At 41.7% G+C, this 12,166-nt stretch overlaps 1 protein-coding gene across 1 annotated transcript in view; it reads right to left on the bottom strand.

Annotated features, from left to right (window-relative positions):
* The window catches only part of F8 (coagulation factor VIII), a 37,302-nt gene extending 25,867 nt beyond the window's left edge, over positions 1 to 11,435 (bottom strand). The window contains exons 1-7 of the mRNA XM_063313431.1: positions 11,189 to 11,435; positions 7,449 to 7,549; positions 5,726 to 5,848; positions 4,596 to 4,808; positions 4,288 to 4,365; positions 2,486 to 2,590; positions 1,176 to 1,397 (exon numbers count right to left, since the gene is read on the bottom strand). Of these exons, the coding sequence (XP_063169501.1) occupies positions 1,176 to 1,397; positions 2,486 to 2,590; positions 4,288 to 4,365; positions 4,596 to 4,808; positions 5,726 to 5,848; positions 7,449 to 7,549; positions 11,189 to 11,319 (973 nt within the window). The 5' untranslated portion in view covers positions 11,320 to 11,435. The remainder of the gene's footprint in view (positions 1 to 1,175; positions 1,398 to 2,485; positions 2,591 to 4,287; positions 4,366 to 4,595; positions 4,809 to 5,725; positions 5,849 to 7,448; positions 7,550 to 11,188) is intronic.
* Between the last annotated feature and the right edge of the window lie 731 nt (positions 11,436 to 12,166).

Below are 12,166 nucleotides of genomic sequence, written 5' to 3'. Positions count from 1 at the left end.
GGTGCCTCGCCTTCCGGGAAATTGTCATCCTTAGTTCTGGATGGGGTTGCGCTGCCCCAGACAGACTTAGTATATAATCTGGGGGTTCTCCTGGACTCACGACTCCTGCTCAAAGAGCAGGTGGCAGTCGTGGCCAGGAGGGCCTTCGTGCAACTTCGGGTTGTGCGCCAGTTATACCCTTTCCTGGACCGAGAGGTCCTCCAAACAGCCACTCACGCCCTGGTCATCTCCCATATAGACTACTGCAATGCTCTCTACATGGAGCTACTCTTGAAGAGTATCCAGAAGCTTCAGCTGGTCCAGAATGCAGCCACGCGGGCCATTTTTGGTGCCCCTAGGTTGGCACATATAACACCTTTGCTGCGCGAGCTGCACTGGGTGCCAGTTTGCTTCCAGGTCCAATTCAAGGTGTTGGTTATCACCTTTAAAGCCCTACGTGGCATGGGGCCAGGTTACCTGAGGGACTGTCTCATCCCCATTATATCAGCCCGCCCCACCCGATCATCCAGAGAGGGCATGTTACGGACCCCGTCCGTAAGAGAATTTCATCTGGTGGGATCCAGGAAACGGGCCTTCTCTGCAGTGGTCCCCGCCCTTTGGAACATCTTGCCCCCGGAGGTGAGGCAGGCCCCTTCACTCCTGACCTTCCGGAAGGCCCTGAAGACCTGGTTCTGCCATCTCACCTGGGACGGGAAAGTGGGTAACCATTCTTGGGGGTAGCTCGCACCCTAGAGGCCCTCCCACTAGCTTGGAATTTTATACCCTCTTGGATTTTATATTTATTTATTGCATTTTATAATACTTGTAAGGGGTCTGGTTTTATGAGATTTTAACGTTTATGATCGAGTCTGATTTTTTTGTAAACTGCCCAGAGTCCCTCTTTTGGGGGAGATGGGCAGTAATTAAATTTGAATAATAAATAAATAAATAAAATTGTGGATTTTTTAAAAATTAAAATGATCTTGTTAAAACACTAGCTAGGGCAAGGATCTTGGTGAATGTCTAGGGAGATTCCTCTGGATATATACATGTCTACAAGCACTAGGTTGCCAATTACTCTATAAAGCCCCCCATTTCCAATTTGTTTATGTTTCAGCTAAGGAAAATGATAGATTCACACGCTGTATCTCTGATACCTTCAATGGTGGTGGTGTTTAATTTCTAAAAGCCGGTACCTTGCTGATGGGATGGAATCTGGCAGAGCATCTGAAATGTGCCATTAGTTCTGGGTGTTGTCTCAGCAGTGAGGAAAGTGGCAGGGGAGATGTCCAGAGTTGCATACCGATGTTCTCTCACCAAGAAACTGTGACCCTCAAAAAGTATGGAGTGGACTTCAGGCCTGGTGCCCAGGCCAATGACATACCAATAGACAGGCCTCTTCTCACACACCTTGAGACCTACATGAAGAGAAAAGAACAATGTTCTTGGCGAGATGCTTAGTGATGCTCAAGGCTTTGTGTGGGAAAGACACAGGACTGCAAACTTATAACTTTGCATTTCCAAACCAAGGAATGAACCCAAACCTAAATTAGCATTCAAAATGTGCACTTCACAGAATTATGCCATGCAGTTAGCTAATAATAATTATAATAAATAATGATATAAATATATTAGGGAAAAGCCTATACAAAAATGCATCAGTTCGTGGAAATAATGTATCAGAATGCATTCTATTAGGGCAAAAATAATTGCAAACAAAAAATTCATATGTTGGGAGAAATGTGCACTAATGTGCATACTTAGGGCATAATTTTAAAAATAAAAGTTCAAGAGAAATAAACTAAACTTAACGGTCACAAAAATGAAGAACAGAAATCAACTTTGAGAAAGTTGTCTTTTTTATTTATTCATTCATTCATTCAATTTCATTGAATTTATTGTTATTGAATGACATGATCTGAGTGGTTCTTTCACAGGCCCCAGAGATGCATTGCTTGCATCTCTGGCAGCCCAGTTACATCAGGCAGACAAAGGCCAAAAAACTCTTCAAGTTGTAAGAAAAAGATACACCACATTTTCATCTTTATATTTTCCCCCCAAAACACCAGTATTTATCCAATATAGATGAACTATATCCAGCACCATGTACTAGCTGACATGTTTCGTAAAATGTGCTTTTCCTATTGCCGGAAAGAAGCAGGAGTACCAGGTAGCAGTTGGGGTGTTGGCTGACAAGGAGAGGCCATAGAGATCCAGGGAGCAAAATGTGAAACCGGGAATAATAAGGAGCCAGGAATCAAACACAGATGCTGTACTATTACAGCCCAGTTGTTGTGGTCTTTCTAATTAGGGGGAGCCAATGACCAGGTAAATTACCTTAAACCAACATGGGGAAGTACGGAATCAGAGAATGGAGGGGGGCACTCTTGTCTGAATGAACTTTTCAGTCTTGGTCCCCAGGATATACATAGAGACCAGTGGGTTCAGCAGTGCATCTAATGCTTCTTTCTCTTTTTCCTGAGGGGAGAGAGGAAGTGACTCTTACCAGGCAGAGAAGAATGAATGAATCCATTGATGGTATGAAATTGATGCTGATTAGGTGGAGACTCCGAGTTTCCTCTGATGTGAGATGGAGTATACCAACTCTTGTCTGATAGATGACATTGGAGAGAGAGAGAGAGAGAGAGAGAGAGAGAGGTGTGCAAGTGGTAGAACTGAATTCAAGGTACTTCAGATCATCAAGAGAAGAGCCCACCATTATCCACTGTAAAAGCCCACCGTTATCCACTGTTTCAGTCCTACAGTCAGGTTTTGCAACTTGGTGACCCAGACGAGGTTTCTATATCACATTTAGTCATGGTTTGGTTTAACTGTGGTTTGTTAAGCAAGCCACAACAGCACAGTTTACACCATTGTTTACATACATTGTGGTTTACAACTGACCAAGTTCATACGACATGCTAAGCCAAGACAAAAATAACAACCTTTGGCATCTGTGGCAAGCCACAGTGATGTCAAAATGAGGCCACAAATGATATGGCGGCAAATGGCATGGTTATGTAATGGTGTCATGTTTGATACAAGGACATGGGTTGGGTCATTGGTGTCCTGATGTCATGACACACACCTCATTATTTTGTCCTCCTACCTCTTCCCCTTGATGGATGCCTATGATAAAAACACACTATGGTTTATTGTTGATGGGTCAGCCAGAGCCTGTGTCTGTTTTGCATGCATTTCCTTTTTTTCACCTATAGAAGATGCATGTTACATATTCCAGGGAATTAATACAGACTTAATATCAACTATGTTGTGTTGCTAAAGCAAGCCTGGTTTAGCATCCATGAATAGTGACACTGAACCATGAGAATGCTTTGTCTCCTTCCAAATTCTTTCTATTTAAAAAAATTATTTTTAGGAACTTTGAATGCTTCTTCTCCGTGGCTTACAAAAAGTCAGGAAAAACCATGAGAAAAACAGAAAACCAAAAACACTAAAAATGGAAACAGTAAGCACTTCACAGTAAAAGATCTAGATAAGAACTTAATGTGTATGTGTGCATGTGTGTTTATGTATATGTATCTTTGTGCCTTCAAATCAGTCTTCACTCCTGGAAACTACATGGACAAGTCCATGCAGTTTGCTAAACAACATTTTCAGAAGTGGTTTGCCCTGACCTTCTCCTTCCAAGGGCTGAGAGAGAAGGACTGGCCCAAAGTCACCCAGCTGGCTTCATGCCTAAGGCAGAACTAGATCTCACGGTCTTCTAGTTCCTAGCCCAGTGCCTTTGGCCACTACATCAAACTGGCTCTGAAATACGTATTTTGTCCCCCCCCCCCATTGAATAAGGAGGGGGTTTGCTTCAACTCCAGGGGCAATGCATTCCTCAACATGGGCCCATTACAGGAAAAGCAGAATTAGACATTGAGGTTAAATCTCTTGGGGTGGAACCTATAACTGGTCCCCTATTGCTGCAGAGGAAATTGTTTCAGAAGACACACCAGACCTGACTGCAGTTTGGGCATAAGCCATGTAATCTGTATCCTGCCTTTCTGCCCAGACTTGCACCCTCATGTAGCTTAGAAGCCAGACTTAAACTAAAATGAAAACTAATTCCCTTGGAATCTACTATATTGGATAGCACAGGGTGGAAATAACCAAAGATGTAATCTAGAATGTTGGTGGGATGTGAAGAATTAAGCCATTAGGAACGAGCGAAGCCTAAATCCCCAAGAAAGGTGTATTGACGGCTGATGATTTTATTCAACAGAGTGGGTATGCAAACACACGTACAGGTTGAGCATGACCATGACCCTTTTCTTTCCTCCCTTCCCATTCCTCTCTTACCTTCATCGAACACTGAAAAAAGCAGCACAAATTCTTGCATTTTGCCCCAGGATTTTGTACTCATACTTGTCAAAGTCCCTGCAGGGGAGAAATTCTAGAATTATCAAGACAACATTGCAAAAAGACTTTCCACATTATGTTAAGCAGATGAGTATTTTCTAAAGTGGAGCAAAACAGGAATCTTGGAATGACTAAAATCACAAACATCAACGAATGGGTGCTTGCAGGTCCATATGCATCTGAAGAAAACTTGGTATATGGATGAGCAATTCTCAAGAGGATGGTCTTCCTCTATCACCTGACCTTACCTGGCTTGCAGACCAGCAGTGGTCCAATCAGTCCAGAGTTAGTATCCCTGACACTGTCCACATGAGAGGAGTAGGCATAAGTTAAACAGTGTGTATCTGATCCAGTTGGCCCTTGATTTTCTAAGATCTCCCACACATAGACATGGGTTTGACCAGGCTGCACAGCATCATCTTCTTTCTCTAGCTGGCTGGTCTTATCATCATAGCCTGCCCCTGAAAATATATAAGCATTGACATCACTGAAATCCAGTAAAGACTATGATGGTTGAGGTCATACATACATAAGCCAAAACCATACAAAATGCACTGTAGCTAAGTCTGATGGCTGAACCTGATTGTACTCTTTGCTCTTGCTCATGAGGAGAAAGTTGAGCCCAAGTTTGATGCCCTTCTTGACTCACCTAACCTTTGTTCCTAAATCCAATATATAAGAAGAGCCTAGCTGAGCTGACCCAAAGGAAGAAGATAAAGATGAGAAGGGTATATATTCCATTTTGGAAAGGTCAAAGTGGCTAACAGGGAACAAATACACAAATTAATTCAAATCTAATTTTAAATACATCTTTAAATTTGCTGAATTTGCTGAAGCTAAACAGCTGTGGAACTGATTGGTAGCTCAGACCCAGGTGGTGATTATAGGAATATAGATATAGGACTGGAAATATAATACAAATGTATTTGTATAATATGTACAAAAACTACTGGCATTATCTATGCTGCCATCTTAGTCTTGGAAGTGGCAACTTTCTCTCCAAGGCAACTTTTCACGAAGAACTTATGTTTATCTTGGATATCTGTTCCTATAACTATGAGGTATAGGAATTAGCATGCATGATGGATGGAGACTCCCTCTCTCTCCATATCTTTCCATCCATCCATCCAGACAAGACATCCTAATTCCTGCACCTCTAAGTGGTGCACCATAACCTCAGATAAACTTCATGTCCGAACAGAGACTCAAAATGTTTTTTTTAATCATACCTATATTTATATTATCTATATCTATCTATGTATGTTTGGGCTTTAGGATCCAAATGTGTCTCATTTGAAATTGCAAGAACAAGGTAATGGTGGTAGGTGTGAAAAGAATTTTGAGAACATGCAAGAGGAACGGTATGGGTGTCCCTTACCTTCAGAAGCTTTCCAATAAGACACTCCTTTAGCATGAATATTGAAGGGATGGGAAGCCAGATTCTTAAAGGTAACAACCACCTTGTCATAAACTTCAGCTTGGATGATGGGGCCCAGAAGACCTAAGAAAAGAAAGAAGATTGCTACAGACAGGAGAGAACAATTCTGCTGATAGTGAAGGAAAGATAAGCTGGGCTTTAGAATTGTCCTCCCGCCCTTTAGCTGAGTAACAAGAAATTCCAAGGATGGGTTTAGATTTCTTTGGGTGAAAGTGACATGTTCTTTCCTTACCTGCAAATATTTGAAACCTCTGCTTTATATACACACCATCGTTACAGGCTCATGGCTACTACTACATGATCTGCTGAATGTGCTTCTTTTCCTAAAATAAATCTTCCTCAAATACATAAGCATGGCCCCATTTATAAACCTAGATAAACAAGGCATACATGACCTTCCAGCCTTCTCTTGATCTTTTAACCTCCTATATTAGTATGCAAACTTGATTGCATTATAAATACAGTGGATTTGTTGTTTGTTATTTAACTGTTTTTAATGTGTGATCCTTAGGGACGCGGTGGCGCTGCGGGTTAAACCGCTGAGCTGTCGATTGGAAGGTCGGCGGTTCGAAACCGCGCGGCGGGGTGAGCTCCCGTTGCTCGTCCCAGCTTCTGCACACCAAGCAGTTCGAAAACATGCAAATGTGAGTAGATTAATTGGTACCGCTTCGGCGGGAAGGTAACGGCGTTCCGTGAGTCATGCTGGCCACATGACCCGGAAGTGTCCTATGGACAACGCCGGCTCCAAGGCTTTGAAACGGAGATGAGCACCGCCCCCTAGAGTCGGACACGACTGGACTTTACGTCAAGGGAAACCTTTACCTTTACCTAATGTGTGATCATACATTGGTAAGTGATGCGTATGAAAAAAAGCTACCAGCAGAATAGGGCTTTGGAAGAGAAAGACTTTCTGGTGTAGATTTCACAGGGGAAAAAATTAGAAATCTTTCGCTAGTTCTACAGTTGATATTTATTAAAATATCATTACATTCTGAATGTAAAGGATAAAAGGCAAAATCATGCAACATATAAAGGAAAGCAAAGAAAATAAAATACATGGACAGATAAACCACAGTATCAATTAACCTATGGCTAAAAGCTTAGATAAATCCAAAAGAATCATCTAAAAAATAAATATGTTGTCAAGAGAATACTGTACACTATAGAAGATTTCCAGAGAGCGCCACCTCAGATAAGGTCACTTATCTCTTCTCAAGACTTATTTCAGAAGATGGCAGAATTAGAGCAGAGATTCAGTGGCCAGTTAAACTGAGCAGGTTGATCTGGAAATAGGCAACAGTCCCATAAACTGGTCAAAATTTAGAGCTTGGTAGCTTAAATCTGTACACTTTGACTTCTGCTTGGAAATAAATCTGAAGCTAATGTAGCTGTTTAACAATTATCAAGATATCCTCCCTACCTCTTCCCAGATAGTAAATAAGGTAATGGAGTCGGACACAACTTAATGACTGAACAAACAAATTTTTTTTTCCCACCAACTCTAGTTCCTGAACAGTCTTCAAAGACAGCCACGTGGACCCTGTATTACAGTAACCAATCAAACTAAGATATTTTTCAGTGCATGGGTAACTCCAGTCAGGCACCTAAATTGAGCTGAGAAGAGTACCAATCTTATATGCAAAAAGAAGGCTTCTTAGCTTACCCATCCAAGCAGGCTTGGGTTTTATTTCTCTGAATGTAGAATCCGTGTATTCCAAATAAATTGCCTTCTTATATTGAGGGACTGGGGCAGAGGAAGACAATCTAAGATATTAAAAGGAATTAGTCAAAGAAAGAAGTTGAGAACAAAAAGGTTGACATCTGCATTTCAAATCCTGCATTGTTGATCAGCATTGTTAGGAGGGCTTCAACTCAAATAATCCTCAACCATCATGACATGCTGGGGGTGGGGGGGAACAACACCAGGTTGGGGAGGGTTGAGAAAGCTGGGGAGAGAAAAATGAGAAACTTGGTGTGGGGCACAAGGATGTAAGAAAGCAAAGTCTCTTTCATGTTGGCTTATCTCCTGTGGAGCTGCTCCATAGTCACAGTCCTGTAGTTTTCTTGGCAATGGTATGGAAGTGGTTTGCTTTCTTCTGGGATGCTTCCGCCCACCCCTGTCCCCATCTAACCCACATTCCTGGGGCATTTGATCCAAGGACTAGCAAGGCTGCCTCTAGCTTGATTTTCCCCAAACTAGCCAATGTCAACTAGGTGCCACCACCGCAGCGATGTGCAAATATAGGACCTCTCCAATTTAGGACTTGAAAATGGGCTTTGTAACCATCACTTTGGCAGTGCTGTTGGGGCAATATTAGCAAAATGTTGCAGTCTGGAAGGCTCCCCTTCCGCCTCCTCCCCCAGCCATCTCCAGTCTATTTGTCCCATTGCTTCAAGAAACTCAACATTTCAGAGCCGCTGAGTTCTGCTTCAGCCGCATGGTTCTGAGCATTCCATGCCAAGGGTCAATGGCCAAGTGAATCACTTTGTCCAATTGCTTTTTAAAATATATATTTTTAACATTTCTCCATAGCTGGCCTATGGAGAAATGTTAAAAAATGAATGAGACCTTTCATCATTAGCTGCTTTCCAGCTTATTTATTTTACATGGGAGTGCATGTATGAGGGAAGCAGATAACAGAGCCTATCAGGACTGCCTTGTCACCAGTAGTAACTGGAAACTTCGAAGGACCACTGACTATCAGACTTCAGACATCCAAGCCTGCTAGGAACAGGCTTGGCAGGCAGGCAGGCTTCCAAGCTTTTTCCCTAGGATGACTCAGAGCAACCAAGGAAATCCGGATGTTCGGAGCAATTGCAAAACAAATAAGGGGAGCTGTGGGTTTTGAGTCTGATTTCATGAGTTATAAATCAGTACAGGTATCACAGAAGCAGCTCCAACTCTACTGCCTACCCTCCCCCAGCCCCAAAACAAAATCTAGTTCAGCATCAAACAAAGGGCTTTCCTCATTTTAAAATTTTGGAACAGATCCGAAAGCTGCTGCTAAGAGTTACCCTGCCTCTTTCCAAGGTCAAAAAAGTTGTTGTATCAAAAAAGCCAAGCTACAAAGAGAGAACATTTTGGATGGTGGGAACATTTGGAGCGATGAGGTGTCTTTGGTCTGCAGAACTCTTTATCAAGGCCAAACAACAAACAAACAAAAAACCACGGTATGCCATTCTGTTCAAGCTCCCAGTAACAATTTGGTCTTCCTTGGCTAAGAAACGGAACAGGGATCTCTAGGGAGAAGAGTAACTGCTACGTATGAGGAAGCCCTTGGAGGCTTTGGGGCAACCCAGTGGAGAAAAGTTGAGCCACATTTCTTGGGGAAGTGGGGAGCCTAGGTTGTGATGATGCCGTAAAATTTTCTTAATTCTTAAATGACAGTTTCTGTTTTTCTGAAAGTACATCATGCTACCTCATTTCTACCATGCTGCAAAATGCATTGTTGTTGTTTTCAATATAATACATAAAACTTCAATTTTTTGATAGTATTTTGGTTGGTCCAAAGGTATGATCCTTTGATATGTTGATTCCTCATCCCGCCTCTCCATGACCAGTCATCCTTTAATTTTGTTTACTTCACTTGGTTTAATCTCTTAACTTTTCTAGCTACCTTGTTTGCATTTGTAAGCAGATATGGCCCTGTGGTGTGTGTGTGTGTGTGTGTGAGAGAGAGAGAGAGAGAGAGAGAGAGAAAGGAAAGAGGGGAGAATAAATTAGTAATTTCTTTACATATATTTGGAGTCTGTAAATCCTGCAGCAACATTTTCTGTCATGGTCCCTGGGATCAATGTCCCCGATTTACTGCAGTCACAGCTGCAGTCCATCTTTCTGAAAACTCTTCACTGAGTGTAAAGTTTTCTCTCTGACAAACTGCAAATCCTAATTTATTGGTACAAGCATACCCTCTGGTCTAGAGAAAACCAACAGTACAATGTTCAAAATGCTGTTCATTCTGACACTATTTATGATCGACCCCAGAAAACTTTATAAGATGTAGATAACAGATGTACAGCTGTATTTCCTTAAATATCTTTAATTATGCTTTCAATTGAGCTTCGGTATTTTTCTTTCTGGTAGCATCTTATAAAATACTTTTTTCTTTTCTTCATGTTTGGGCCCTGAAACTCTGTGTGTATATAATAATTACTGTAAACAGAAACAAATCGTAGGCCCAGTACAACAAAATTGGAGAATCTATTGACATTTTAGGATAGTGATTCTTAAGGTATTAATTAATTTAAAAGTTTTAATCATGCAGTACTTTTCTTTCAAAACTGCTGTGAAAACTGCAGAGGATGACAGTTCTTAGAAGCAGTGTCCTGTGCTTTATTCTCATGCAACATGGAAATCGAGGAGCTGAAATAGAACACAGTACAAGAACCAAATCTGGGAACAGTTTGGGAGACTTACATTTAAATCCTTCTTCATCTGCAAAGTTTACTGGATGATTTTAAACAATAATGCAAACAACCTCACGGTGTTATTGTAAAGATAAAGGAGATAAAGGGGATAGATAAAGATCTAACCCTACTCTGTTTTTTTCCCCTCTTGACCACAACATTATGAGATGGGACACCAAGACAGTCCCATAAAGTAGCATACATTACTGGTTCATCTAGATCAGCATATTTTCCTCTTCTCCATGCAGATGCTCATTAGGTCTATAGGACTATTATTCCCATAGGAACATCTGGAGGGCATCAGGTAAGCTAACAATATTAGCAGTTCTCTGTGGTCTCCAACTGACATTTTCCCCATCACCTGCTGAGCTCTTTTAATTGGAAATGTCAGGGATAGAACCCAGGACCTTCTACAGCCAAAAAGTCTGCCCTATCATTGTGCTATGGTCCCTTCCCCCAGTAGTAAAACTGAATAACACCCACTTGAAGATCTTTTTCCAGCAATCCCCCTGCTCCTGTCATCCCTTTCCATTCTACTTGACCAAGTAGTTCTTCATCAACTGAATGTGGCTGATGTCTAGAAAGGCTTCAAGATTGTGACTTGCTTAACATGATGCCACCATGCTGCCAACTGTTCATTAAATACATGTTTTCTTTCCCTTCACTCCTGGCACATCCAGCAGAGAGGAGTCAAGCAAGGCTAAAGGGATTAGCAGCAGGAACTGGAGGGGACAAGCTGTACAAATTAAGGATAGAAGAGTACAAAACTATGAGATGGTCGGTAATATCATCTCATAAGACCATATCCTCCCCATATAGTCCTCAAGATATTTTGGACCACAGCTCTCACAGTCTTTTGACACAAGTGAGGCTGATCAGTGGTGATGAGAGTTGATGCTCCCAAAATCTGGAGGACACCTACTTCCCAGCTCTACCCTCTACTGAAATCAAATCCCCAAACCCTTGGTAGACCATATATTGTTGTTGTATTTTTACCCATTCTGTTTGTCAGGCCTATAGTTCCATTCCTTCTCCACCGCTCCAATGAAATATCGTCTGGTGATGCCGATGCTTTCCTGAAAGACGCAGCACAATAAAATAAGTCCTTGTGACAGCAACCTCCACATGGTCTACCACCATATGCCAAAGGGCTCCAATTCAGAAAGAAATCCAGGAAGAGAGGGAGACGATAGCCTGACCTATTCAGCAAGCCCCATCCTCAGGTATTGTGAAACACCAGTGAGTTTTTCGACCTGCCACTAGATAGAGAAACATGGTCACACACTATCGGTGTGCTGGAAGTTATAAGTGAACAGCAGGGTGGGGAGTAACAGGATGGGAGAGGGGAAAAGGAAAAGCCGCTGAGGAAATTTTAACCTTTTATTCACTGCAGGTTTCCAACTCCAGAAGTATCTTAAGATAAAGCTCTTTTTGGAGCTGGTTAGGAATTCTCTTGTCCCATTTCCAGTGATAACCAGTCAGATGAGCTCTGGAAGTTCACAAGGGAGTTCTCCTTTTTGATTTTCTCTTCGCATCTGATATTTAGAGATATTCTACTTCAAGATATAGACGTTCGGTCTAGCTGCCACGGTTAAACTGGCATTTCATATTTTGGTTACTCCCTCCTGAAATATGAACATCAGGGCTAGATAAAGTAGTTTTCAAAAGTCTTGGTATTATGGGACTGAATCATTCTGTAAAATGAAGAGCAGGCAAAAACGTTGGGTTGCGTCTGTGTAGGCTGGTGTGTTCCATGCTCTTGTTCTTTGAAAGATGAGCGAATGGCACTTTTTAATTATATCAGAACTGATCATCTACTGTTATATTAAGATAACATGGTAGTTATGATTAAATATATTTTCAGTCATAGTAGCAAGACAAGCTAACACGATTCTGGGTTAGCTTGTCTTGCTACTATGACTGAAAATATATTTAATTTTTGCAGACATAGGCAATATCCAAATCACAGAGTCC

Source organism: Candoia aspera, chromosome 12 (assembly GCF_035149785.1).
Source record: "Candoia aspera isolate rCanAsp1 chromosome 12, rCanAsp1.hap2, whole genome shotgun sequence".
Classification (NCBI taxonomy): Eukaryota; Metazoa; Chordata; class Lepidosauria; order Squamata; family Boidae; genus Candoia; species Candoia aspera.
Note: the sequence above shows the minus strand (reverse complement) of the source record. Positions and strands in the feature narration are given on the sequence as shown.